Below are 27,813 nucleotides of genomic sequence, written 5' to 3' on the forward strand. Positions count from 1 at the left end.
ATTTGATACATCTCACGCATATTCAGGGTAAGTAATTGAAAAAAGCAAAAATAGGTCTCTTTTTTATTCTTCATCGCGGCTGGCATCAGCAGCGCAGATGTGTTCAATGCTCATGATATGGGTGTGATAAAAAGGAGAAAAGTAAAAGAAAGGAACAAACAACACTGAACTAAAACTGGCCGTGAGCTCCGGGTATACTCACTTCTCATGGTCCTCCATCCTGAGATCTTCCATCCCACAAGTGACTGCTTTCCTTGAGATAACACCGAAAACCCACCACATGCCCCCCTCCAGACAAGGGAAAATAGTCATCATCAAATAGCTAACCCATAGCTTACACCTTTCATCTCATAAAGGCTGAGAAATCCACGCCATCGGACAGCCGGCCGAGTCCCACATCCGAGCCAAAGAAAAGGCCTCATCAAACACGATGAGATAACGAGGAGAAGAAAAGAAAAATCAAGATGAGAAAAGGTAGAAGATGAGGAACAGAGCCCTGCCATCTCGCATACGGCCTCAAATCATACTATAGTAATACCCCGTATCCGGCAACGGCGTCTCCGCCCTCGGATCCGTCCGCGCCGCCTCCAGACTCACCCGCGAAGCAAGCTGCAGCTCCCGGATCAGCGGCTCCATGGCGTCCAGCCCCCCGCGCGTGATGAGCGGCTGCATCATCACCGCCCGGTGCCTGTTTCCCCGGACCGCCCTGCCGCCGCCGCCGCCGATGCTGACGCTGGTGCGAGGGGTGATCTCGTGCGAGGTCGACGGGCGCCTCTGTCTGGGGTGGATGAGGTTCACAAAGTCCCCGTCAAAGTCGTCAAAGTCTCCGCCGCCTCGAACGGCACCGCCATTCCCCCGGGTGTGGGACTCCTCGGACTGCCGCTGCCGCTGGGATGTTCTAGTGGCGGTGGTGCTGGTGGTGTTCCCGCGTATACGGCCCGTCCTTCGCACGCGGACCTCGTGTCTCGCGTCGCGGCTGATGTGCTGCTCTTCGTAGACGTAGTCGTCTCCGCCATCGTCATCAACAAGACCACCGAGGCCAACACCGCCGCCGCAGAGAGGCCAGTCGAGGGCTGTCCCCCGCGGTCCGGGACCGAACAGGGGCGACCCGGGGAGGCTGCGCAGGTCGCTCATGCAGCGCTCGAGGCGCTCGATGAAGAGCATCTGGTTCCGCTCCTGCTGGTGCATGCGCAGCTCGAGGCGTTCCTGGTTGCGGAGCATCTCGTGCGCGAGGTTGTTGACCTGAACGCTGCGGAGGTTGGCGTAGTGGTTGCGGAGTTCGCAGGCCGACATTGTGAGTAGGCTGCCGGGGTCCCGGTTTGCTGCTGCTTCGGGTTCTCCGTCTTGTGAGCGGAGGCTTTTCGAGCGTAGGGTTGCGGTTTCGTCTGCGTCGCAGTCGTCGGTTGACGTTGTCATTTCCCGTCTGCTGTCGGAGGAGTCGGTGTGTCCCTCGGCCCTGGCGGTGTTGAAGAGCACCGGGTTGGTGTTGCCCGCGGTGTGTGGGCGAGCAACGTGCGTCGGGGCCTGTCCCGGCAGCTGGCTCGTCGCGAAGGGAGGGTGCGAGACTTCGATGACCGTCACTGGCGAGTTTAGCGTTGACGCAGACCACCGCTCGTCGACTGGAAGCGAGGGAACGACCTCGGCGACGGGCATGATGGCGCTCAGACGAGGGCCGCAGCCGGGTTTGGGGAAGGCGGCGATGCTGCCCGCGATAGACTGGTTGTCGTCCGCGAGGTCGATCTTGACCTTATCGTCGGACGCGACGTAGCTGAAGCGGTTCGAGCACAGCCGGTCCGCGTCTGCTTGTGAGAGAGTGCCGGAGTCGGCGCGCGTCATGCGAGCTGGTTGCGGGACTGCGTGGCCATCGTCCATCTCCACTGCTTGGGCGACGCTCGCGTCGGACGGCGCGAAGCTTCCTATACGGTCCAAGAGCGGCACCGAGCTCGCCCAGCTGGCGCGATGAAGACTCCCCCACCGGCGAGGCGGCTCGGAGCTGAGCGTGCTGTCTCTTACGTCCCCATTCCCGAACGTGCCGGCGCCGGTATCTGTCGAGGCCCGATGGTCAGAGGCTGTGATATCCCCCAGGAACGGCGTCTTTTCCCAGTCGACTGTGGGCGTCTCCTGTGCGGTTTCCCAGCCGGGCGTCAGCTCCTCTTGCGCCGTCTCCCATCCTGGGGTCTCCGTCTCGGTATCTTGCGTGGCCTGCCAGTCTGATATTTTTGTTGAAGTACCATGTTTGTTGTGTTTTGTCGATTTCTTGTGAGACTTGGCCATATGTGCCAAGTTCGTGGCAGACAACTTTGTTTGCGGGAGGTGATCCTTGGACCCGAACGTCCCATCTCGAGAAGGGAGGCGCAGGGAGCTGATGACCGTCTCGCAGGTCCTGGGCCTTGGCGTCACCTCGCCATCCTCGTCTTGGGGTCCTTGTTTCGTGAGGGCTCGCAGCGCATCCATGTCTCTTTGCTTGAGAGACTTGACACGCTCCTTGCGACTTTGCCTCGAGGCAGCAGTCCTCGTGGAGGGATTCCTAGAAGCTAGGGACTCTCCCACCAGAGTGGTCTGCGCTGTGTCGCTGCTCCCCGGCCGGACAGAAAAGGACTGCCGGGATGGTAGAACCGGCATGTCGGCTTGCTTGATAGATGCCATTGAGTATGCTTTTGCAGATCGTGCGCTCGATATGACCGGCTCAGACAATTCTGTGGTTGCGATGCTTGGACTGATGGAGTGTGCCTCTGAAAAGGCTCCAGGGCTCAGTTGAGGGCCGTCCGACAGCACACTCTGGCGTTGGGAACCGCCGCCAAGGATGCCATCAATTGACCTCTGACTGTCCAAGACCGCATCAGCTTGCGGCCTCACGATCTTGATGCTCGACCTCCTGGGCGGCAGCACGATATTCTCGGGCCGCCTTGGTGTTGTTCTGGCTCTGGGTCTCTTGGTATCTGGGATTTGGGCCTCACCCCTAGCGAACCCGCACTCCTTCTCAAGACCGCTGAAAGAGCTTTTGGCTACATGGACGGGCTCGGCCGGCAGCTCGGCGTAATGAGGCGGCGGAGGAGGCAGCCGGTCGCGTCTAGTCTTTGACATTGACGAGCGCCCACGCAAGCTGCCCGGAGGTGTCGTGTAAGGCGTCCTGGGCGGGCTCATGGGGTTGGGGTTAATCTTGGGCCATATCGACACCGAGCCCTTGCATCCCCTCCTGGTACTCATCGTGTCGAGCGTCGAGATGGATCCCTTCTCACTAACAGTCTTGAGAACAGTGACCGTACGCTCACTAGCATAAGGCCTGACGCCGTTCCTGGTTTCCTCGTCGCTATTTCTCACCGGGGGAGTCGGGGGTAATGGTGGCGTGGCGTTGAAGATGGCGAGGGCCCAGTCAGAGTCCGGTCCTACGTGGCAGTACTCCAACGGGATGGAGATTGCGATATGCGAGTTGCCGCTGCTCGTCTTGGACGCGACGGCAGAGTTGGGAAGTCCTGCGGTCCGGGGCCGGCGGACGGGCGACTCTGACCTGGCCCGCGTGCGCGGCCGGCGCAACTTTTTGAGCAGTCCCCATCTGTCCCGCTGCTGCTCCTGGGATTCGTTGACGACGGTGGTGGCGGCGTCGTCTTCAAAGAAGGACTGTTGTGAAGGAAACTTTGGCGGCGGCGACGTGGTCCTGAAGAAGTCGATGAGATCCGCCATGCCCCCTCTGTCGCAGTTCTCCCTGGCGCTCGCGCGCACCGCACCCCATTCCGAGTCGCAATCTGCCGTATCGATCCTGCTGAGGGCTTGTGTGAAGAGGTCGTTGGACGACCGCGCCGTGCGAGGGTGGAATCCGCGTTCGCTGCCGCTGTCGAAGCTGTCAAACGTGCCGCGGCGGCCCCGGGCGAGTGCGAGGTCGAGCCGTGGCGGACCTGTATTCGATGAGACGACCATGACTCCGCTGCGTCTGTTGATTGGATTCTCTGCAAAGACCTTTTTTTTTTTTCCCCCTCGGCGGAAAGCTTCAACTGTGAAATGTGCTGCCTTGAGACCGCATGCCCGAAGCTATTCCTCCAAGAGACCAGTCAGGAAAAGGGTCCTGATGCGCAATATGTTTTGAGAGAGAGGGTCGCACAATGATGGGGCGTGTCTTGGACTAAGTAACTCGCCTGCGGCGCAGCAAACAGATCTGGCTAAGACGGGTCCTTTGGCGACACACGTCGAAGAGGTGGAATGATGGTCACGCAAAAGGCGAGGCGAGATCGAAGTAGGTACCGAGCTTTTCTGTTTGCGTCTATGGGTGACGTTTACTCATCAACCTCTGAAAAGGTAACGAATGAGGTTTGGTGTAAGAGAGAGAGAGAGAGAGAGAGAGAGAGAGAGAGAGGTTCCTGGGAAAGGTGGGAAAGAGAGATGAACAGAAACAAAACAATATCAGGCTTAGAGTTCATGGAGCAACACTTGGATCATCTCCCGCTCGCTCTCTCTTCTCTGAGAACGCCAGGACCGCGGACGGTAGGGGATCGATATATGTCCTTACCCCTTCCGGGCGACCGACCGTTGGGACGAAAGAATGCGGGAGGGGAGGCAGACGGTGGCAGACGGTGGAAGTGGGAAGCGTCAAACCATCGCGGGGAGGCGTCCGTGCAAAATGATGGGAACGAGAGCTAGCGGCCTCGAAAGCGGAACGCCATGGTCAGACTTTCTCGAGTTACCTTACCTCGTCCACAAGTCTCTCGCGAGATGGAGCCCCAGAGCCCAGGGGCAAGGTAGAAAAGGACCCAATTTGGCGCAAGGGAAGAAGAAGCGAAGAGACCAATAACCGCAGACGCGGCGCGGCGGCGGCGGAGGAGGTGGAGGTCACTGATGGGTGGGGGGGAAAGGAGGAACCTGAGGGACCTCAGGGTAGATCAAGGGAGGAAGAAGGCGTCGTCACTAAGAGAGTCTAGTACGCTTCGTCTAGAGGCCGCTCGGTGGACTCGTGGCTCTGAGACTCGGGGTCGGGCTGGCCTTTGCTCGCAATTTATTTTTCTCATTCTTCGTTTAAGGTAGCTTTCGGGGCGCGAACGTCCACGAGGTTTCTTCCCCAGAGACAACACACACTTGTGGCAGGAATCTGGGACATACTGGGCGCGAACGAGGCGTGCCGGCAAGGAAAAAGTAGCAGGTCTTGGAGAGAACAGAGCCAGAAGAGTCAAAGAAAAGAACGATACGATACGGAATGCCTATGGAAGCCCAAAGCCAGATGCGAAGAAAAAGGATAACCAGTTTGACAGCGCCACACTGGAGCTCCGTGATGTTTCTTCTTGCCGGCGCCTTGCAGCTCCCAGGACGGTCCACCACTTGGAGACGTGTAGTGTACCCAGTGTGTGTCACTCTTTTGACTTGAGGAGAGTGCTCGGGCGGAGACGAGAGTCAATTCCAGTCCCAGATTCGGATGCGAGGCCGCAGCATTGGGTTTGCTGAGATGTGACAAAGTACGCGGTATCGGCGGCGAAAGGAGACACACAAACTTGACAACTTGACAGATGGAGAACCCGGGTTGAGGGCATCCCGGTGCAGGCCAGTGGATTCGGAGCAATACTGCAAGGGGAAGTTTGCTTTTTTTTTTTTTTTTTGTCGTGTCTGCTCTCTGCCAGTCTGTCATCGGAAGAAATCCAGCAGGCAGGCAGACAGACGGGTCCCGGTTGACAGCTCGACAAACCTGGTTCTGGTTACGTCCGGCAGCAGAGTGCAGACCAAGAGCGGGTTTGAGCGTGAAGATGGCAGACGGACGGTGGACCGGGGGTTAGAAAAAGAAACGACGATCATCACATCTGGCGTGTGTGGGACAAGGGCCCAGCCCGTTCGTCCCCATTTGCTCGGTTACTAGGTCTGCTAGGAGGGCATATCCCTGAAGCAGAGGAGGATAATCGGTCAGACCTGTGATAGACCGCCTTGTTAGAAAGGTACTTGTCAAGTTGTCAGTCTTCTCTTGCTACGGCGAGAAGTTGTCTTGGTGAAAAAACCGCAAAATAGAAGCCGGAATTCCTCGGTTGGTGTTAGTTTCTGAGGTGTCTTGTTCTTGTCCTCGGTGTGACCAAACACTGGGGCGGCAGCCTCTTGTGTCAGATGCTCAATGGAATGATATTGCATTCTTTTGGCGTTGTTGTCAATTGTTCGGCCTGCCTTGTAATTGCCTGCATTGTTTTCATCTGAGGATTGGTCTCTCTTGATGTTGATCGGCCCGAGTTGTTGTCGACGTAATTTGACCGGGTGTATCCAAGATTGGCATGAGAAAACAGAGTTTCGAAAGAGGCAATGATGGGACCGTTTTCATATGGCGAGAGCCCAGCTAGAAGGAGAATGGCTACGAATGAGTGGTGGCTAAGGAACTAAGTAAGGAACTAAGTAAGGAACTAAGTCGATTCCGTGTCCGTCCACAAGAGTGGCAGGACATTTGTGGCTTGTTTTGGCTTCTCTCCGTCATCTCCCAGGCCGTCTTCCGTTTATAAGTATGAGTTTTCCACGGATACAAGAGAAGGTACTTTCAACTAGGCATGCAGAGAATGTCGGCCGTTTTCTCGGTTGATGATGTCTCACATGTACGTTGTGTTTAATAACACACAATAAGGCTTCATTTCATTTGCAATCTTGGTTTCTTTACACAATGTCAGTCAAACCCACCGCCAAATGAGCGAGGTGGAAATAATGAGCTTCGGCATGTTCCCGCCGGCCTAGCCTTCTAAGCTTCTCATGTCCTAAAGCCAAGGTCGTCGGACAGAAGCAGAGTCTCTCGCTAACAGCGACGACTCACAAACATCTCACAGTCCAAAACCTGGCCGTCCCAACGCCGGAAACGGGCTCAAGCGCTAGTTCCTCCTCCCCAGTCCTGAATTCCTGCTGCACCTTTCAGGTCCACCACCAGCAAAAAAAGGGTGCGAGGTGCCCGAGAGTGACGTGACATGTCACCGTGAGCCTCTCACTCACTCCCAAACTCACTCCCAAACTCACTCACCAGTCACCACTCCCTGACTTAGGTCTTAACCCAAGTGCCAGGAGTGAGTCTCAGATTCTCAGCGCATCTGGCATGAACGAAGCTTATCGGCTTATGCAGCGCACAAACCGCATCTGGCTGATATTTTGGGTCGAGGGTTACATTCATTAGTTCCGTGGGTTTGTGTAGATCTCATCCGACGTGTCGACTACCCACCTACCTATCTATGGAAAGGAATGCGAAGCTACTGAAGATATTCGGACACCAAGACTTATATCCTACACTCACAACACAGCCTATGCTTGCCTCACAAATTCTGCAATGCACGCACATTTCAGCTCTTTTGCATATTCGTCAACTCTTCCCCCCTGCTTCAATACAACCCTGCCCGGCATCCAGCTCTGCACTGCACCGCCAATGATCCATGCACAACTTGCATCCCGCTCGCTAAACTTATCCCAAAGATCTCCGTGGAGCTTCCCCCCTTCCCGTCCGTCCAGCCGGACGCATCCCCCGAGAGGGATCATCCCTGCCCTCCCAGGCTCCTCCGGTTCCCGAGCTTGTGTGCCTGTTAATACCCTGTATCCGAATGCCTGTTTGGCTGTTCCCACTTCTGCTCAACTCCATCCCTCCACATCGCTCCACAGTCTCGACTTCCTTCGGGCACTCTCTTACCTGCTTTCCTGTCTCCCTTTTCTCCCTTTCTGAATGATGCTGACCAAAGATCCGGTCTATCGTTGCCGACGACAACCGCACAATCGCATCGCCCTCCCGCGAGGCCCCCAATGCCCCGTACCGGATCGTGATGCTACTGTACGGTGACGACGGCAAGGTAGTATCCCGCAAAGAAACCCCAGTTGCCGGAGACACCACGGCCTTTCGGCCTCGGCCTCGACCTCGACCTGAACTCTCGACCCCATCTCTCTCACTCTCCCTTGCGCGGCTCACAGACCCTTTTTTTTTTTCCCCCGTCCACCATCCATCACAAACACATCACATTCACGACACATATCACATCGCCATCGTCAACTACTCCGTCCGGGCAAAGTCTAGAGATTTCCTAGCTTTCCTAGGCTCTAAGCCTTAGCCTTCCTCAGTTCCTAGTCATTCCTTTCCCCCCCCCCCCACTTCCCCATCTTCCATCCCCCGGTCCGCTCAACAATACCGCTTAACCCCTCTGTCTTAACCCTCATCCGCAACACAGACCGCTCTGCAACCCTTTCTTTCACTCTCTCCGCATGCGCGAGAGCCGAAACATCTGTCCCAGAAACAAGAAACAACCCATGCCTGCGCCGTGCCGAACTTGTCTGACCCAAGATTCAAGACTTACGAGATACAGGTCTGCACAAGCACACAAGCAAGCCAGCCTAGCATCGTCAACCATCAGAGACACCTAAAAAGGGGACCACTGTCAGGGATCGTGTTGCCAACTTGGCACTTTGCTGAGTTGGTGTAAGCTACGGTTAAGCTACTCATGGCATGGTTCGCAGAGCCAGACAGGGAACACCCCGTCCTCCCTTTTTACAAGTCCCTTTAACCCTCCATTTCATCCAGGCCAAAAGAATGTGTAACTGCCCGTCAACACCTTCAGACGAACGAATGACACATGTCTCCCCTCTCCACAAAACCAGTAAACCCGAGCTTGACCTTGCTTGACATCCACCGTGCCATCCTAGTCGCTCATCCTCCTCGTCCTCCACATCCTTTTCACCTGAGCTACACGATACTCCTCAGTATTGGTACGGAGTAGGCACCAACAGGTTCTGCCTGGATCTATGGACTACGGAGTACGGATTATGTTCCACACAAAATGTTTCTCTCTTATTCCTTCCCTCAATCCGAATCACAAACATCTGAATCATGCCCCAATTTACCCAAAGAGTCAGACAAATATCTCGCCCTCCAAGTTCCAGGCTTCCGTAAACCAAGATTCCCCCCCAATGACCCATCTATCAAAATGTGAAAAAGAAAGCAGACCCCCTCCACAGAGGCTTGAGTAAAGAAAGACAACGACCGGGCAACCGAATCTTGACTCACCCGTCCCCCCTCCTCCTCCTCCAAGTTCTCGGCTCGCCTATCCTTCCCAAGAGTGTCAGGTCACCTACTAAGGCGTACCAGGCTCACCCAAACGGGCGGAAGAAAGACTTACAAATTGTTTATTCCAAGCCTCCCAGATCTATCATTCGTCGTCCTCTCATAAAGAGACAGAATAACAAGCCACAACAAGCGACCAAAGCAAAAAGCCATGTGGTTTTTCCCGCTCCCGAACCACGTTTACCTTGCTTTGCTGTGGTTTGTTTCCCTTTTGCCTGCCGCGCCGTTTGATTCCTTCTTTCCACTTATCTCACCAGAACGAACGTGAAAAGGTACAATTTTCGGCACTCGGACACACACACACACACACACACACACACACACTTACTTACACTATCCTCCGGCTACCACCAGGCACCGCCAAGCTTATTCAGTCCCAGGTACGGTGGCCAACCATACATCTGGAATCACAAGTCCGAGACGACGGCCACCGCAGGATACCCAACGCCGGAACTGGCGCAAGTATCGTCGCAGTATATACGGTAGCTCACCCCAAGCCCGCCCGCCCATCCGGCACCGAGCAAAACCTCCCGTCTTCTCCTAGCTCTCCACCAAACCCAGAAGACACACCTGCCACACCTCTCTCCTCGCCAAAACGTCCGAGACTTTGAGGAAAACGGCTTTTCCGGTGATGATCCCGTCGTCTCACCAGCAGCGTCCCGTCACAAAACCCGGGAAACATGGGTCATCCCACCCGTACGATATATCGTCCGTGTCTCGTGCCGACTAACCACGTCAAGTTAAAAACCCCCCTTCGCAAGTCAAAAGGCAAAGCGTGACAAAACTCACGCCATCATCAGGGTACGAATGAGTAAAACCCCGGCGGGGTTTTCCATTTCGTCCAAAATTCAACCAAAAAAACCAACCGGTAATCGCCGATGAATACACTCCTACTCGAAAGAAAAACTCGAAAAGGAAGAACAGAAAAACGCCAAAATGGCGAGGCTTGTAACGCGAGGCCGGCCTAGCAAGTTTAAGGTTTTCTTCTTCTTCTTCTTCTTCTTCTTCATCATAGTTCGTCACCACTCTTCCCCTGCTTGAAAGCTCCTCACTTGAACCACGCTTGCCTCGCTAGCTCTTTTCTCTCACATACTCTGCCAATCCATTTTGCCCATTCCATCACTTTTTTCGCTGTTTCTAAAAGTGTTCAAGCCACACACGCGAACGCGAAACGCGACGACGCCTCTTCCAAGTGCGTGATCTAAACCTGAATCCCCGAAAAGCCGCGCCGTCGCTTCCTCGATTACTTGCTTGTCTTGGGCTAACGGGGAAGTCGTTCCGTATCAGTTTGCCTTCGAGATGCCGTGATGGAAGCAAAACCCTTTACTAAATGAAAAGCAAAAAAAAAGAAACCCACCAAAAATCAATGTAGGAGACTAAAAAGACTGTACCAACGTTGCATCTAACCCCTCCGCCGATTCTACTCCTGCCTTGTACCGTGACCTTTGTGAAGAGTTTTCTACAGCCTCGCGTGCGTGGCTTTCACGATGTGTATTCCTTCCACACATACGGAGTCGTCATCCCGCCGACGCTTGTGAAGAACAACTTTTTTTTGGGGGGCCACAAACTACGGGAGAGCGGGATACCATCCCCGGCCCCTGCATAAGTGGCCGCCTCACCAAGTTGGCAAGTTCCGTTTACTCAGCGCGATACGATGTCATGCCATGTCACTTTCCTGCCTCTTTCCCTTCCTAAGATAGTTAGAGAGCACGCGCGTAGAATGAAAATGTGCCTTATACGGACGGCACATCATTATTCAGACTACCTAAACTTCTTGCCGGGAACCAGGGCTCGCCTCGCCTTCCTCCCCTCAGCTACCTTGCCTAGACGTGCCTAGCTTCCTAGCTTTCCCCTAATGCATCCATCCTTGCCCTGGGGGCCAAAATGTCCGTGCCAGAGCTTTTTTCTTTCTTTCTCATGGCCAGACCAAAAGATAGAAATTCCGAGAGGGCAAACAAATATTGTTGCCGTCACAAGATGCCCAATGTCTGTCCCCTTGCTTCAAGAAAAACCTGTAAACGCCAGGAGCTCATATGTCCCTTGTCTCCGTGATGCAAAACCCTTTGTGTGCCCAAAGCCGGGCAGCTGTATCGAGTCTACTCTAACAAAAAAATAAAATGAAAAAGAACTTGTCGCGTCGCAATTCCATTGGGCTGGCCTAACGTTTGTGAGGCTTTCTCTGAATGAAGGGATCGGCCTTCTGCTTCTTCCTGTGGATGACTGGTCCGTTTGGTCCACCCTGTCCAGGAGGCTAGAGTTTGTGTTAGCCTCGTTCGAAAGTTAAAGACCTCTTGGCTGGCTTACTCTCTGTGGCAAATTACGATTCTGCGGGAGTGAGGAACTGGATGGCAATGTCCTCGAAGACGATGCCGTCGTCTCCATCGCCGGCGGTCGTGCAGCTGGTGTCAGACCGAGGGCTACCATGGCAGAAGGGTCCTTCGCCGCCTTCGGCTCCCTGGCCTGGACCATCGCTTTGGGTCCCGTCGGGGGCGGTCTGTTGGGCAGCCGATTCTGTTCGGTCGCCATCTATAGTTGCTGTGTTAGGAATTGCTGGGGAAGACTGTCTGCTACTATCAATGCTTGTGTCGTCACATACCCTCTTTGCGCCACGCTGCCCTTCATTGGCATCAGATGGTCTCTTCTTGGACTCCTGCTTCGCCGTGGATGATTGAATGATTGGTGGTCGATCCGAGTTTCGAGCGGCAGAGGGGTGTGTTTGTCCTCGGTTGTTTCCCTCCCAGGAGCCCGGTCGACGCTCCGGAACGGGGTATTTTGTTGGCGGTTGCTGGCCTGGCTGAGCCGGCTTTTGGGGCGGCGCCGTGGGCTTCACATCTGCCATGTCAACGTCTTTGATCTGAAGCTGATCAACTATCTCAACATCAAAGTCATTCTTTTGCGCGGGCTTCGGCGGCGGAGGCAGCGCCTGTAGGACACTCGGCTTCTGCAACATCGACATGACATCTCCCTTGGTGTAGAGTGATCTTTGCTTGGCGTTGTCGATGAGCTTATTCCAGAATTCTCCCTGCACCAGGGCTCTAGAATCTCCCAAAATCCACAGAGAAGATTTGGCACGGGTGAGACCGACGTTCATACGTCTAATGTCCTTGACGAAACCGATACCGCCGGTAGGATCGGCTCGGACGCAAGAGAAGATGATGATCTCGCACTCTCGACCCTGGAAGGCATCCGTGGTGTTGAACTCAATCTCTTCGGTAATTGACTCTCCGTAACGACGCGAGAATTGCCACTTCAACTCTTGCAATTGAGCTTTATACGGCGTAATGATACCAATCTTGCCGCGGACATCGTAGTTTCGTCCGAAGTCCGTCTTGAATCTCTCGTAAAGCTGCATGGCAACCTTCAACTCGGAGTGGTTGACCAAAGAGCGACCCTTGCTACCCTTTGACTGGGTACCTTCGACATCGAAGAACCGGTAGGGGCCAAGGAGGGCGCTTGCGTGCCAAGGCTGGCGACGGAGTGCGCTCATATCTTCTCCGTCCACAAGCTTGCCTTCGTAGAATTCCAAGCTGGGGAATAAGCTGATCTCGGGGTGCATACGGTATTGGCGGTCGAGAAGATGGATATGGTCTGGATGATTCTGCTGCATTCGGACGAACAGACTCTGGTCGTAGCCAAATCTAGCGGCGGATTGAGAAAGAACAGTGGGTGGCAACTGCTTTGGGTCACCGACAAGAATACACTTCGTGCAGCCGTACTTCAACGGAATCAGGGCGCTGAGCTCGACGCACTGAGCCGCCTCGTCGATGATGACCGTCTCGAACTCGACGTTTAGGTTCTTGAACATCTCGTGACCACTACCACTGAGCGTGGCGCAGAGCACTTGAGCTCCGTCAAGAATCTCTTGCTGGATCTGTCGGCGTCGAATCTCTGCTTCACGACTGACTGTGTTGCCACTCGTCTTGTCCTCGTCAATCTTGGCTCCAATGTTAATCTGAGCACGCTTCAACTGATCGAAGCCTCGTTGCAGGGCTTGCGAAAGATTTCGGTCACCGGCTTTGCGAGCCTCGTCCAGCTTGGGTCGAAGCTCTGCCAGCTCGTCTCTGATTTTGGCCGCGTCGTTGTGCATCTTGTCGCGCTCCTCCTTGGCTTTGTTCTGCGTGGTGTCGCCTTCGATTTTCTTCTTGACCAATTCATCGAGAGTGACATCGCGGACGGCGGCGTTGATTGCATCGCTTCTTCCCAGACGGAGCACATTGATCTTGTGGAAAGACCCAGTCATCGTCTTAACGCCCTGCTTCAGACGCAACACCAGCTCGTCAACAGCGGCGTTACTGGGAGCGCAAACTAGAAGCTTCTTCGGCATGGCGGCCTGGCCCTGCGTAGGAAGCTTGGGCTTAATAGCCGTTCCAGGAGGTTGGATGTTGCCGGTGAGCAGCGAGCCAACCATGGCCACAATTGTCTTTGTCTTACCCGTACCGGGAGGTCTGCGAATCGTTAGCGTAGGTCAGAGATGGGAAGAATGAAATGGTCCTTACCCTTGAATCAAGGTGAAGCCATCGTTGTCCTTAGCACCGAGAATCGCTTTGGCCTGACCAGGATTGAGCTGGTAATTCTGCATGACGCCCTTGACAGCCTCGTCGCCGTACTTCAAAATGGGCGATGGCTCGGCTTTGAGAACCTCAAGCATGAGGTCGTAGTACTGCAAACTCTCAAGGGCTGCATACTCTCGCTCAATAGTCGTCATGTTGGTAATCTTGACGGCTTGGAGTTCAGAGCCGACACCAAGAGCATTGATGGCAAGCAAGGGATTATTCTTGCTATTCAGGCGGTATGTCACTTCCAGCCTTTCCTTCTTGTACGTGGTCTTCCAAATTCTTGCCAGAGAATGGGCTTCGGACTTGTCCGTCAGGGGATCAGTGCTCTTCGACACCAGAATAATGTCGCCCTCTGACAGCATCCTTTCCTTGCTCTCAATCTTGGGAATGCTGGCAGTCACTTCAAGGAATTTATCAACATTCATACGAGACGCAATCTTCAGTCCGTACAGCTTAGACGTCGACTCATCTTTGGCAGTCACGAAAGATCGCCAGGCTTCAGAAATCAGGAGACCCAAGAAGGTCTGCTTGTACTCCTGAGGGTGAGCATACGAGCTTGCAACCCGTGTAATCGCCATTGAGGACGAGGTTGAAGGCGGATCATTGCCCTCATGGAATATGTCCCACTCTAAAATGGCTTGGTGAAGTTGATCCATCGGGGGGATCAAACGCGCACGCATATCCTTGGCAGAGCGTTGTACCTTGACCTTCTTGACGGGGCCTCGCGTCTTTTCAAGCAGTGCCCGCTCGCGACGTCTTTGGGCTTCATCAACTGCCTTTTGGCCTTGTTGTCCCTTGTTAATGAGGTTGGTGAGATCCTCATCTCCAGAATCATCCTCGTCTTCCTCATCGCTGTCGACCAGGATTTGACTCTTCTGCGTTGTGTGTTCTTTGCCAACTACACCACTAAGGCCCTTCAGCCCCGAGCCCTCACCCACGTTGGCGGCTCCTCGGAGAGCGCGAACTCTTGCAACCTCATCGGCATCTCTCTTAGCTTTCTCCAATTTGGCTTTCTTGCGCGACTCAATGAGGGCGTTCTTCGATGCTTGAGTGACCACTGGTTCAAGCTTGGGCTTGATGGCCATTCGGGGAATGGTTGGCGACGCTTTCTGGCGAGCGGCCATTTGGTCCAAGATTGATCGTTTCTTGTCGACGGAACTGCTGAGCTCGATAACGTCGTCCTTGTTTGACCGAGCGGCCTGGGAAGCTGGCGTTGAAGAACCAGACTTCGACCAAGCATCAAGGAAACTCTGTTTCTTTGGCTTGGAAACCGGCTGGATCTGGATGATTTCAACGTCATCATCTTCACCGAGGGCTTTCAGAAGCTCGGCACGCTGCTGGTCGTTCATGTTGGTAGAGACTGGATAGCGGCCGGTTGTGGATGACTTGACGCAAGAGTCTTGAACATAAGTCTTGGAGTCACTGGGGATGTCGATTTCGTTCTCTCGCAGTCTGGTCAGTAACTTGGCCACAACCTTAACAGTGACTTCAACCAGGTAGGTATCTCTCAGACGAAGCATCCTAACGATGCCAAAGAGATGACGCTGAGGATCCTTCAGAAGCTGTTGCATCTTGGTCAGCTCTTCCTCTTTCGGCTTTGCCTGCTTCGCATCGGTCTGCGCGGTAGTAGCTTGCAGCGCCGATGCGAAGAGACCATCCTGGGCAAGCATGCCGTCGGCCAACTCGATGACATCGCGGCAAAAGTCCTGCATCACTTTGATCTCGGCAAGATGAGACCAGTTGGCGGTGGATGTGAACGCGACCTCAATGTATCTCCAATGAGCAACCCACCAGCCAGTGACAGCGATCTGTTCATTGCTGTCCAAAGTTCTGGACCTGAGAATACCAGACGAAAGATCACTGAGACCTGAGAGCACAACTTTGGCGGTATTGATGATATTGCGAGCGGGTCCCCATGCCGCATGCGACGGCTCCATGATTCTTCTTATTGCGAAGATCATGGAAGAGAGAGTGGTGCTGAGGTTCCGTTCAAGCAAAACGGTGAGTGCATCCTCCTTGGAGGGTTGTTCGGTGATTAACTTGATAAGTTCGGCGCTGGCACTGCTGATTTCGTCCTCGCCGTGGACTGTGAATGCAATGATGGGCCGAATGCTCTGGGCCATGAGGCACAGCTCGTTGAGTTGCGGTGATGTAAACTCGCACATTCGCTGTAGGACGCGTCCGAGTGCCTCCGCGACCATGTGGAAACGGGTGTTGAAGCTCTTCTTCGCCGCGTCCAACTTCTCGGGTTCTTTCCTATTAGGATAGAATCTCTCAACGTTGATAAGAGGAGCCATGGCCATGAGCATAGTCTTAGCCAGGACGAGCTTGCCTTCGTAAAGGTTCTCCAGAAATCCGTCCCACAAATCTGCTGATTTGCGCGTGACGGCCGTCTGGATTGGCTTGGGCGTAGCCTTGCGAAGTTCGAGATGCTCCTCAGCAGTAACTCTGGAGTCCAAGCTCAAGGCGGCACTGATGACGCTCATGGCTGCCTTGGGCACACCGAGTGTGTGTTGATCTGTGCTTCTAGTGTCCGCTCCTTCGTTGATGATATCCTTGTACTTGAGAGTGACGTTGAGAATTGTGTTGATGTAGACGGATGTGGTGCCTGAAATGACATCAATTGTAGGGTCCAAAAATGACCGTAGGACGTGATCTAGAGCATCTAATCCAGCCCTGATGCAAGCGGCCTTTCCTTGCTCGCCAATTCTAGCGTCGTGGATGACTTGCTCAAAAAGCAGGTGAAGCAGCTGTTCGCAGGCATCGCCCTTTTGCTGACGCTTGAGCGAGGCAATCCATGTGTTGATCCACGAAGTCGTGATTGACTCGACCGAGTCATTTTTGCCGGTGCCATCGTCGTAACTGATGGCGAAGGTCAAAGATTGCGCAAGCAGCTGCTTGAACAAAGGCTGAGAGAGGAGCTGCTCAATGACGACGAATGGCCTCGCGTCACCGATGGTGTCCCAGAAAGCCTGTGGAGACGTTTCGAGCAGGACAGTTAACGCTTGGATGATGAGCAGCAGGATCGCCTCCGACTCGCAATGCATATGAACGAAAAGCAAGTCGTAGATGCTCGGCTTGATCTCCATACCCCGAATGCCGTGCAACAAGAGCTTCTCGTCCAGAGTCTTGATGATCCAGTTGACGGCTTTCCAGAAACGCTCGATCTCCGGAAGGGATGCGGGATCTCTGGGGTTGAGTGCTGAAACTGACTGAATGGCTACCACCAAGTTGTCGTGGATAGCCCAATTGAACTGCTCCTGTGTCAGAGACTTTGGCCGGAGGCGCTCCCATGACTTTTCAGCGAATTGGAGGCGGATCTTGTCTTCTCCGAACAGGAACTGGGTCATGGCGGGAAGCAGGACGTTTTCACCCAGCTTCAGTGGCTTCTTGCCAGAGAGGCGGACGAAGACGAACTGGAACAGAGTTCTTTTCTCCGGCACGCTGACGTATGCCATACAGCATAGAGCCTCGTAAACAGTGAGCAAGACTGCGCCCTGTTCTTCGCCCAAGTCGCTTCTCGCAAAGGCGCGGCCCTCATTCTCAACCTTCAATATGATGTCTTTGGCCCATTGAAGACCTTTGTCGATTCGGTCGAAATCGAAGCGGTGGAGGCAGTTTTCGATGCCAGCGACGGCTTCCTCTGGCCATTTCCTAAGGTGCGATTAGTATGGTCATGACGATTTCTTGTGGCGTTCTGGTTAGTCTAGACTTACTCGGAAAAGATTTGAAGATACTTCTTCCGATACATGTGCCAGTTGAGGACGCACTTGTCGCAGTTGTGGAGGTTGATAGCCATCCGGCTGCCCCAGGCGTCGAGCCAAACACCGGCCTTATCTTTGCCATAGGCAAGGAGAAGACTAGTCCAGTAGGCAATGTCGAGCCGCTCCTTCCATTTTTCTACTCTCTCCTTCTTCTCTAGAGCTGTGATGTCTTCGCCATCAGTTTTCAGGTCGTCGTAGTCCTCAAAATCATCCTCGTCGACCTTGGGACAGAGAAGGTGGAAGTCGGGGGGAATCTGGGTGAACTTCCGATAGCTCTCCTCGAGGATATCCTCGACCGGTTGTGACTCCATTTTACTGCAGTGATCGAGCCCGTCGAGGCATATCGTGAGGGTGGTCCAGTTCGGGCAGGCACAAGGTAGCTCGATGGTTTGCGTTGAGTGACTCGCGACGCGAAAGGCGGAGGAGCTTCAGTAGTGGTGGTGAATTCGGAAGGAAGGACTCGTCGTGGTCTTGCGTCCAAGAGGAAAGGTAACGGGGTGACTGGACCTTGCGCGCGATTCGAGAGTGAAGCAAAGTCGGAATCTGCGGATATCAGCCCGAGAGATACACGTGATAGGTCCTGCGTCGGCGAGTCGATAGATCGTCGGTTTTTGTGGCTGTGTCTCTTCGGTTGCCTGGCGTTGCGATAGAAACGGTCTCGAGGTCAAGCAAACGGAGGAAGCGTCGCGAAGAAAAAAAAGAGTAGGCGTCAGCGGAAGAGACCTCTGTAGGGAACGACGAGTTTGGAGGGAGGAAGGTCGCGGGAAGGAAAGGGAAAGCCCACGATCTTCTAGGTTGGTTGTTGGAGGGGAAAAGAAGGTAGTTGACAGCAATCAAAAGGTGAAGCCAGGGAAGTGGGCTGCAAAAATGGCAGTGACACGCTCCGGCCCGGCCAGGACGCGGCCAGGCGTCAATTCCCATTAAAGCGTGTCGACAGGGGGGTGGAGACTTGACCCATCGTGAGGTACCTCATTGATGGTGGCGTGTGGCAGGCTGGCGGAGTACTTGAGTTTGTGCAGTGGCTAACTTTGACAATGCTGTGGCACAGGAACAAGGAGGCTTTCACGGTGTGTGCACAGACCATACCTTAAATCCCACCTCCATGCATCCAACAGCTCAGGGCCTTGACGGTCTTTTGGACCCTGCATTCTTCAACAACACCATGAATGACTTCAATTTGGCATATGATGATGCTTCCATGTCAGAGATCAATGAATTTAACGAACCACTAAGGGTGCCGACTTCTGAAAGAGAAATATCTGTTCCGGCTTCCTTGGATCGCACTGATTTCCGTCCAGCTTTGTGCCAGCAATGTAACACGAAAGACCGAGATGACTGGATATCCACGACTGGACTCTCTCGTCCACTCAACCACCTCTGGAGCATTTAGCCGTCACCTGTATCACTCGTATGGGTATGCCTTATTGAAAAAGTTGTCCCAAACAGCAAGAAGCTCTCTCGGGCTCAAGTCAGTGCAAAAGAAACAGGAATGTGTGGCATAGTAGAAATTTCGAAGTATTAATGACACTAAAGGAATCTCTATGATGGTTTCAAATCTATGCTGCTCCCCGCCAATTGGCGAAAATGTTTTGCTCGACTTATTTGACTCCCACCGACCCGCAATCAAATTTCCCAAATAAAGATACCGCCCAAATACCCTCCTAACTTCGTGGACTCATCAGATCATGCTGTAAGTGAGAATCAGAACCCGAAGTCGATGACAGATCTCCAGATTTCTCCCCTAGACAATGATATTTTGTTGTCGTGTATCCTTTACGGATGCTTCATCTCGAGGATAGATCCAGTCGCGTAGAATCGATGTAACGTTCTTCCTTGGTCCCAAGGACCCCATGGTCTCTACCCTCGGGCTAGACGATGGGTTTGTCTAGTCCGCCGCTCATCCACTGGCTTCAGGTTTGGTAACTTGTACCCACTCATCAAGGGTTCCTGAATCTCCCACACTCTTGTTCTTCACCTTCGCCTGGCTTTGTTTCTTGACACGGGTCAGAAGGTGCTCGAGTGGACAGACAGTACTGTGCCACTTCTCAGTTCCTTCCACGGTGTTCCCTTGGCAGCGGAAACAGTTTCCTCCATGCTCAATGAACAGCTGATGAAGTCCGTACTTAAGGTGGTCGGGTACTCGAAAGTCGCAGTGCATATACGTGTCGTTGTGGTTCGCCTTCATTGGGGCCCATCCCAACCATCTGGTCATCCGATGCACATGGGTATCAACCGCAAAACTGGGCATCTGTAAGTTGAAGAGAAGAAGACAAGAAGCAGTCTTCACTGCGACCTGGGGGTACTTGACGAGTTCCAGCATTGCTTCATGTGGCTCCATGACTCGGATGTGATCCAGTGTCAGTATGCCCGCATTGATCTTGCTCAGCTGGTGATCCTTCTGGTCTCGTCCCAATTCTGCTGTTTTCCCCGTTTCGTTGTCTTCCAGGTAAGTCTTGGCCCTCTTCTTGTTATCTTTGCGAATTGTTTTCAGGCAAGCCTTGATAGCCTTGTACTTTGTGGGACCAAGTCCACCCGGTCGGAAGGCCTCCAGCACTGCATCTTCCGGTGCATGTCGAAGAGCATTCCAATTAATGCTCGTTGAACCAGATCCGTTCTCGTCAAGCATACCAACCAGCTTGATGATATTCTCTATAACCTTGTCGGCGCTTTCTCGAGTGACAGACTGGCTGATGATTGTTCTTATCATAGCATCAACCAAGCATGGCACTTCTCCACATCCAGCGACGCTAGCGGAAGCTGGCGGTATCTTGGCTGGTTGGATAAAGTTGAGTGCCTTGCGCTTTGCAGGCTCTTCACTCTGCTCTCTCTGCTTATATTCCTGAGCGAGGATGTCATGGACGACCTGACACTCCCTTGCACTAGGTCCAGGCCAGTCTCGGTACGGCGTCTCTCCTGGCATCAGTCCGTAGTCCTTGGGGGCCTTCTGATCAGCCTCCGAATCCGTGTCTCCAACTGAGTCCGACTCTGACTCTGAATCTGACTCGGTTTCTGCTGGATCAACCGCCTCTCCGTCTGCCTCCATCACATCCGTGTTGTTTTTTGTCGACTTCTTTGACCGCCGGTACCTCTTGGAAGCCTTCTCGAGGTCTTCTGCAGTCATACTCTGTCTCTTCAGCGCAAAGTCTTCAGAGCAGCTGTTTGGCGATGAGTAGTCATTTCTATTGGCGACCTCCAGGTTGGGGATGTGAGTCCCTAAGCCATGGGGAAGATCTGCCCCGATCTCTTGGATAGGTGATATGTTCTTGGTTGCGTCTTTCAGGCGCTTGTATGATAGTGGATGGCCACCATCTCGGTCATTGTCATCAGCGTGTCTCTTCACTCCAGTAGCAGTCGGTTGGGACATTCTTGTGCCCACTGGATGTGTCTTGTTGGCAGTGTGCTTGATAGAAGTCAGCTTAAACGTTCCCCCTTCTTCTGGTGAACGCACGTTTTCTTGGTCTGCTGGCTCTGGAAGACTCTTTGGGGCGGTATTTTTGGTAGAAGTTTGTTGGAACGCCCCTTTATCTACTGGCGGACAGATCGTTCCTTGGTGAAAAGGCAATTGGATCGCTTCTGCGTCCATAGGGAATTGAATTGCTCTTGCATCGATTGGCAATGGGATCGGGCCTGCATCAACTGGCAATTGGACTGTTCTTTTATCTACCAGTGAACAGATCGATCTATCATCTACTGCTGAACGTATTTCTGCTTTGTCTATTAGAGCTAAACACTCTCAAGGAGGCACACTTACTAAGAGACGGTTTGGACGTTCCTGCTTCTACTGGAGGTAGAAGAAGTTTCTGGGCAGCTCGCCTGGTAGCACTTCGAGTTTGCATAACGACAAGAGGTCAGGAGGTCAAGACTTCAAAGATTGTAAAAGATTAAGAGTTCAAGGAGACTGGTAGGTCTTGATTGATTGAAGTAAAATAGTGTGAATGCAATGTGCCCTCCTTTACAGCAAGAGGAGAGGGGAATGTGTGGCGGATAGGAACGTAATAGCGAGGATTGTGGTTGATGTTCCAAATGTCTTTGAGATGCCATGCATTTGGTTTGTGGAGACGTTTCTTCGGGTTGATATATATATAGAAAGTGAGGGGATTGTCGTGAATCGCTTTGAGGGGCGAGGTTGGGATGAAGTTGGTTGAAAGCGTGAATCACGGCTGTGTATCACGGATGGAATAAGCGAGGTCTTCTACCTAATCCTAAATACGTACCTAGTACCTTATCTAAGGTAAAGGGGCGGACTGATACCTACCTAAGGTACCTAGGTAGACAGTAGCCCGGTGGGGTTGTAAGTTGATTGTGGGAAGGAAGGACTTCAAGCTACCTAGGAAAGTGCCAGTGGACGTGTGTACCTATTATCTCTCGTCCCCTGCCTGTCAATTTGGTATTTACCGACAGTATTACTACCGCCCAATGAATCTCAGTAAATCTTTTCTGAGATAGACAAAAGTTACCGCGTCAGTCTAGCAGCATTCGAGTGTCAAAGGAAGACATAGAAGATGGTGTAGAAAGGGCCTCCAGAACCACCTTGAGCGTTCATGGTGATCGTTAGTGAAAGGAGCCAAGGCCCGCAAGGAAGACTCAAGACATGCAAAAAAAGACTTGAAAGACAGTTTGAGTCACTATAAGCTATTTGTTGATATCCGATTCACTGAGAGAAATGTGACACACTTTATCAAGAAGACGATGGTGGGGGCTCAAGGCATTATAATGTGACATGCCTTTTACCCTGCTAATCTTAGGGCTCAAGATTAGCTTTGGACCTTGAGGTAACATTGAAATGTGTGATATTTGACTTGGAGGACTTCACACCTGTTGTTCTGCCCTGCTCCCAAGTCAAGGTATGACGTATAGCGATGAGAATTGAGGGCGAGAGCAACTCGGGGTAGTCTAAATAGAGACGAGGAAGTACCTCATAACAGTGACCTTCCCAATCAATATCACGCAGTCCATCAATGATCTAGAAGATCCAGATCTTCTTCACAAGTTCGATTCGTGTCAAAAGCTTCTCAGCCCTCAAATTCCCCCCATTCTTCTCTACCGTGTCTTCTACTAGGAAGGTCGAAGCCCTACTTCTTGCCTAGAGGGCAACTTCCACCCCTCAAACCCACTTACTCGACTTCCTCTTCTCAAAGCTGAGAAACTGACGCCCCGTGGGCTTTTACCACTTTCAACTCTTCCACTGAAGCTCCTCGACCTTTCGTTTCGGTAACATCCCGAGAGGCGCGACTGAGATTCGAGCGACCAGACCTGGTCTAGCATCAACAATCGGCAGGCAAGGCTCAACAAACAGGTCAACTATAGTCAAGAGAAGAGTAGTCTCACCAGGATCATTCAAGCTGAGACCAACAGCTCAACGGACTCGAAGACCGACTCCTTCTCTTACACATTTCATCATCTCCTGGAAACGCTTCATTCCTGTCTGAGACCTACACATCACCAACGCAGGCAAGAAGTGACCTCGTGAGTAACTTCCCTCACTTTCTACTGCACCTCCAGCTGACGAAAGAGCCAGTCGTCAAACCTTCCAGCAATGGCTACCGCTGTGTGCTCAGGCAGTAGCCCCTCCGCTGCTATTCTTGTCGACGATGATCATACTTTTGAGGATTCAACCACAAACGAATGGCAGCGCAGGGTCAACGCATACCGCCCTCAAGGCAGGAGAAACTCGATCATCACCGTCAACAGTGATTTCGATGTGGTGGAACTGAAAGAAGAGGACATCGCTGCCCAGGCGCTCGAGGGCCTGATTGACCTTACGGTCGACGATGACCCAGTCGTCCGAGTTCCTCGAAAGCGTCGTCAAGTCCCTCGCGCCAAAGACCCCGAGCGTCAACACGAGAGCATAAAGATTGGCAAAACCACCATCAGGCTCAAGAGACTGTATGAGCTCGATCCTGCCCAATGCCGCAAATCAGCATTGGACCCACAATTCCTCTTGGTTGAAACCATTACCGAGAACATGGCTACAAGCAAGATCACTATCAGCGGCTTGCCCATCGTGAGAGTTCGGTCACTCATGGCGAAGCTGCCAAGAAAGTTGAATGAGGTGGCCATCGTCTACGAGCTGGATGAAACCGACGACAGAGCAATCAACGAGCAGGCGGTCATCGAAGTGCCTATCTCAGCAATTGTCGGACCTCCCCGAAGCCTCCATATGACAAACGCCCTCTACCCGCACCATCGCTACGATCCGAAAGCCTTCGTCAACGTAGAAGCAGTTGAGAAGGAAGGTCCGCTAGTGTGCCGGTGGAAATACTTCGTTCACTACCGACACGCTCAAGAGAAGAGGATAGGCAAAGCTCATCACTGGACACTGGAGCGTGTCAGAGCCGAGGAAGTGAAGCGCGAAGATTTCAAGGTCTCCGAGGACCAGCTGAGATCTGACTGGAGAGGCTTGACGATCCGTGGAGGCGCGCATAATCCGGAGGCGCGACCCCAGGTGCTTGGACAACCTGCCGAGAAGCAGAAGTACACAGTCTTTGACTCGTTCTGCGGCGCCGGCGGTTTCTCGAGAGGCGCCGAGCGGGCCGGCGTGAAAATTGAATACGCCGTCGATTCCTGGGATAGGGCGTGCAATACCTATCGCCTGAACTTCCCCGACACCAATCTGTTTGAGATGACGGTGGATGAGTTCATTCTTTCTCAGAAGGATGTCCCAATGAGGGTCGATATCCTACACCTATCGCCACCATGCCAGACCTGGTCACCAGCCCACACGGTTGCCGGCCAGAACGACGAGGCCAACATTGCCTCCCTTTTCGCATGCAGGAGCCTGGTTGAAAAGATCCGACCCCGTGTCTTCACTCTGGAACAGACTTTCGGCATCATGCAATCGGCATACGCCCCATTCTTCAACTCTCTTGTCGGAGGATTCACCGAGTTTGGGTACTCTGTCACCTGGAAGGTAGTCCATCTCCAGACCTGGGGTCTTCCTCAAGTCCGGAAGAGACTGATAATGATTGGCGCCTGCCCCGGGGAGACGTTACCTCCTTTCCCCAGAGCAACTCACTCCGAGACGGGAGCCGGTGGTCTGTTGAAGTACGTGACCATCAAGGAAGCCCTCGAAAACATCAGGGACGACTCTACCTTTCACAACCCGGAGAATGAGATCAGGAACACCTTGCCTGCCGGTTCTGTCGTCTCCGACCCCGATCAAATCCTGAAGAGATGTGTCACCTGCTCCGGAGGTCAAAACATGCACTGGTCAAACACCAGAGCGTACACGGTTCGTGAGTTTGCCAATCTACAAGGTTTCCCTTTTTGGCACCACTTCGCCGAGGCGCCGAAGTCTGCCCTGAAGAAGCAAATCGGGAATGCTTTCCCTGCCTGTGTGGTGCGACCTCTCTACGAGCATTTAAAGAACTGGCTTCTGGCAGAAGACGGCCTCCTCACGGCTCGAGAAGCGAGACGCAGCGTCGGCGGAAGAGAAGTGGTATTCCTGACCGAGGCGCCTGCCCCCGCGCCGCGCCGTGTCCCTGCTCCGATCGCGATGTCGCCATCGCCCTTGGGTACCCAGGGAGACTCCGAGAACAACGCCATGATGCTCGACGAGGATGATGAGGATGATCAGACCGAAATCAAGTTCTACGGGGACTCCGATATCGAGATGGCTGATGTGCCCGAGGCGCCCAGGATCTCGGATACCCCCGACACGCCGCTGTCGTACTACCGGTACCGGTGCCGATCGAGGACGATGTCGCTTGGTCCCTCGCCGGAGCCGGTCCAGTTTGGGGCGAAGGACGCGCCTATCGTGATTGATTGAAGGAGTAGGCGTCTCACTCTCACTTGGGGCGAAAGATTATATTGTGTGTGGATGGTTTGCGGGCTTGCTACGATTTTACGACTGGAATGACGATGTTGCACGATAGTTACAGGACAAGGAAAAGGAACAGGGGAGGCGGGCGGTGTTGAACATTGGTTTCTCTCAGAGACTAACAGACACGGGCTTGATGGCACGAATTTCCAAAACCATGAGAACGGATCTCTGCACTGGACGAATGGGAAACGACATGAGAGGAAGGGAGTTGCTTTTTTTTCTTCTCTGTTGTAGTCTAGTTCTGAGATTAATCCTCATTTGCTCAGCTCTTATTCCTTACTGACTCCAACATACCCCCTAACCATCCTTCTTCACCACCAGAAACGAACAACACCACCTCACGCCCTCAACACACTCTGATCAACCCAGCTCACAAACCCAAACTCCCCCTCGGGCTTCTGAAACACATCCTTGGGCTCCCTATACGGCGCCGCGCCCTTGTCGTCCAGCACAATCGTGACATTGCTCGCCTTCATCTGCTCAGGCGTCCAGCCGGGTCCGCGGTCGTCGTACACGGCCATGAACGTGTAGTTGTTGAAGCGCGGGTCCGTCGCCTGCCACTCAATGTAGCCCTGGGGCTTGACGGAGGCGTCAAAGAAGGACTGCATGAAGATGGAGCGGTGCTGCGCGTTCCAGGGGCGGCCGAGGGCGCAGGCGCCGCGGATGGTGGGCGCGACGGAGGCGTTGGCGGCGAGGACTTGGGAGTCTGAGATGTAGACGCCGTACTTGTTTTCAAAGGTTGTGTTTGTTCCTGTTTGGGGTGCGTGTTAGTCACATCATTCGATCGAGGGGGGGGGTGAAGCACGGGGTCTGGTGAGATTGAGTGGAACGTACCCTTCCAAGCAGTGATACCACCACCGCAGTTCCTCAGCGACAGCGTCGACTTTTCAATATACGCCGTTCCGAACCCGTACAAGAAATCCGTCTGGCCGGCAATCACATTATCGTAAAAGTACGCGTTGCCCAACTTCCCAACGTACAGCGTATCCTGCCATCCGTACAAACCGCACGAGTAGAACCCGGCATTCGCCCTGCTCACACCGACGGCGTGCGCGGGGCCGTTGGAGTACGGGTACTCGTCGTTGCGGAAGTCGATATTGTACGCGCGGAAGTCGGCGCACCCGAAGGGGGTGTCGGCCGGCACGGGGAAGCCCGTGGGTCCGGATCCGGCGAGGGTGGCGTTGAGCGTGGGCCCGACGGAGAGGACGCTGGTGTAGGCGTTGTCTGGGAAGCGGACGTTGTGGTTCGTCGCGTTGAAGAGGACCTGGACTTCGTTTTGGGCGTTGCCTGCCGTGGCGTTGCCCACGGAAGAATACGAGAGTCCGCTGCTGGGGGAGTCGGTCATGCCGAGGAGGGTTAGGGGGCCCGGGCGGGTTACGTTGAGTTGTTCTATGTAGATGCCCGGCGCGATGAGGATTGTGTGGGCTGTTGTGTCGTGGGGGAGGGAGGCGATGGCGTCTTGGATGGTTGTGAAGTTTGCGTGTTTGGAGGTTTTGGAGACGAAGAGTGTGTCTGGGGGGCAGCCTTCGAAGGAGTTGTCGGTTTTCTTTTGGCATGCTGCGTAGGTCTTTGCCGGGCCTGAGGGGATCGCGGCCGCGGCGAGGGAGACGAGGGCTCCGGAGAGGAGGATGGATGCCTTCATTTTGAAGTCTGTCCTGGTTTTCTCTCACTTACAAAGTTACGTTAGTCGTAAAAGTGAAGAGAGGAGGGGACTAGAGAAACAGGGGAGGGAGGAGAGACCCGTACGAGCCGGGCCGGGAGGTATATACAAGCACAAAAGAGTGTGGTGTCAACTTGAGTTGGTGTTCTTCTGAACAAACTGAACAAAGAGACCCGATGACCTGGATGGGGATGCTATATATCCTTCCCGTCCGTCCCATTGCTACCTACCCTCGACTAGGTAGCCAGTGCTACCGTACCTGAGAGGTACCTTAAGCTTCCCCTTGCCCATATTACCCGAGGCTTGTCACAATCTCCTCGACAGCTTGCGAGTTGGGGGCGGGAGCAGGTTTTCCGGGCACGCCCCCTGTCCCGGGTTCAAGTCTCGCAGTAATAGAATCCAACGGTCGTCAGCTACACAAGTACACACTTAAAAAGAGCACACACGCACAAATGGAATGCTCAAGTGCGCGTATTGCGGGTGGAGACATATGTGGCACTTGCAGTGGCAGCGCCAAAGTATACCATATTGGCCCCCTCCAGGAGAAAAGCGAAATTCTCGCATAGCTCGCACTTTGCGGCCCTCGCTCATCTGTCAAAGGTACGAAGTACATCCATCAGCTCAGCTTACGACTCTCCCTCTCTCTTGGTCTCTCTCTCCCCCGGGTTGTACGCGCGGGGTAGAAGACGGAGTTGTTACCCCGGAAATCTCATCGTCGGCAGACGTGTCAAAGGAAGATTGTGTCCCGTGGGGAAGAAGAGGCGTGGCAATGGGACGAACATGATGAGCACATGGTAATGCGGTAGGTGCCAAGGCCAACAGTTGGGGAAAATGAGGAGGTCGAATCCCCAACTTTTGGGGCTCTGCAGGGCTGCTGCAGTCGTGCAGATGGAAGAACTGCAGCTGGCAGATTCCACGAACCACGTCGTGCAGGGCCTTGCAGGGCCTTGCAGGGCACTCACACTAGCCACAAGCCACGA

The 27,813-nt window shown here is 53.7% G+C and overlaps 5 protein-coding genes across 5 annotated transcripts; 1 reads left to right on the forward strand and 4 right to left on the reverse strand.

Moving 5' to 3' along the window:
* Nucleotides 1–35: 35 nt before the first annotated feature.
* Nucleotides 36–4,334, reverse strand: BDP81DRAFT_338298 (uncharacterized protein). The gene is made up of 2 exons (XM_060585987.1): nt 4,097–4,334; nt 36–4,026 (listed from the first exon to the last, which is right to left on the reverse strand). The coding sequence occupies exon 2, from the start codon at nt 3,913–3,915 to the stop codon at nt 517–519; it is 3,399 nt and encodes a 1,132-aa protein (XP_060452155.1). The 5' UTR covers nt 3,916–4,026; nt 4,097–4,334; the 3' UTR covers nt 36–516.
* A 6,399-nt stretch (nt 4,335–10,733) lies between these two features.
* BDP81DRAFT_477585 (helicase sen1) lies at nt 10,734–18,159 on the reverse strand. The gene is made up of 5 exons (XM_060594821.1): nt 17,304–18,159; nt 13,528–17,241; nt 11,628–13,476; nt 11,336–11,557; nt 10,734–11,282 (listed from the first exon to the last, which is right to left on the reverse strand). Exons 1-5 carry the CDS (start codon nt 17,660–17,662, stop codon nt 11,190–11,192), a joined length of 6,237 nt encoding a protein of 2,078 aa, XP_060452156.1. The 5' UTR covers nt 17,663–18,159; the 3' UTR covers nt 10,734–11,189.
* A 1,089-nt stretch (nt 18,160–19,248) lies between these two features.
* Nucleotides 19,249–20,715, reverse strand: BDP81DRAFT_306949 (DNA glycosylase; the record flags this gene model as incomplete). Its single annotated transcript, XM_060583318.1, has 2 exons — nt 19,249–20,283; nt 20,398–20,715. The coding sequence occupies 2 exons, from the start codon at nt 20,713–20,715 to the stop codon at nt 19,249–19,251; spliced, it is 1,353 nt and encodes a 450-aa protein (XP_060452157.1).
* Nucleotides 20,716–22,887: 2,172 nt separating this feature from the next.
* BDP81DRAFT_306051 (C-5 cytosine-specific DNA methylase) lies at nt 22,888–25,119 on the forward strand (the record flags this gene model as incomplete). Its single annotated transcript, XM_060583236.1, has 1 exon — nt 22,888–25,119. One exon carries the CDS (start codon nt 22,888–22,890, stop codon nt 25,117–25,119), a length of 2,232 nt encoding a protein of 743 aa, XP_060452158.1.
* A 248-nt stretch (nt 25,120–25,367) lies between these two features.
* Nucleotides 25,368–27,175, reverse strand: BDP81DRAFT_338303 (pectinesterase). Its single transcript, XM_060585988.1, has 2 exons — nt 26,008–27,175; nt 25,368–25,924 (listed from the first exon to the last, which is right to left on the reverse strand). The coding sequence occupies exons 1-2, from the start codon at nt 26,813–26,815 to the stop codon at nt 25,512–25,514; spliced, it is 1,221 nt and encodes a 406-aa protein (XP_060452159.1). The 5' UTR covers nt 26,816–27,175; the 3' UTR covers nt 25,368–25,511.
* Between the last annotated feature and the right edge of the window lie 638 nt (nt 27,176–27,813).

Source organism: Colletotrichum phormii, assembly GCF_030913505.1.
Source record: "Colletotrichum phormii strain CBS 102054 chromosome Unknown BDP81scaffold_1, whole genome shotgun sequence".
NCBI classification, from domain to species: Eukaryota; Fungi; Ascomycota; class Sordariomycetes; order Glomerellales; family Glomerellaceae; genus Colletotrichum; species Colletotrichum phormii.

Bases quoted from the DNA above. Each gene is read 5' to 3' on its own strand.
- BDP81DRAFT_338298 (XM_060585987.1), bottom strand. From the start codon at position 3,915: ATGGTCGTCTCATCGAATACAGGTCCGCCACGGCTCGACCTCGCACTC.
- BDP81DRAFT_477585 (XM_060594821.1), bottom strand. From the start codon at position 17,662: ATGGAGTCACAACCGGTCGAGGATATCCTCGAGGAGAGCTATCGGAAG. The intron at 17,242-17,303 runs GTAAGTCTAGAC...ATCGCACCTTAG, and splicing joins TATCTTCAAATCTTTTCCGA to GAAATGGCCAGAGGAAGCCG. The intron at 11,283-11,335 runs GTAAGCCAGCCA...CACAAACTCTAG, and splicing joins ATCGTAATTTGCCACAGAGA to CCTCCTGGACAGGGTGGACC.
- BDP81DRAFT_338303 (XM_060585988.1), bottom strand. From the start codon at position 26,815: ATGAAGGCATCCATCCTCCTCTCCGGAGCCCTCGTCTCCCTCGCCGCG. The intron at 25,925-26,007 runs GTACGTTCCACT...CACCCCAAACAG, and splicing joins TGGTATCACTGCTTGGAAGG to GAACAAACACAACCTTTGAA.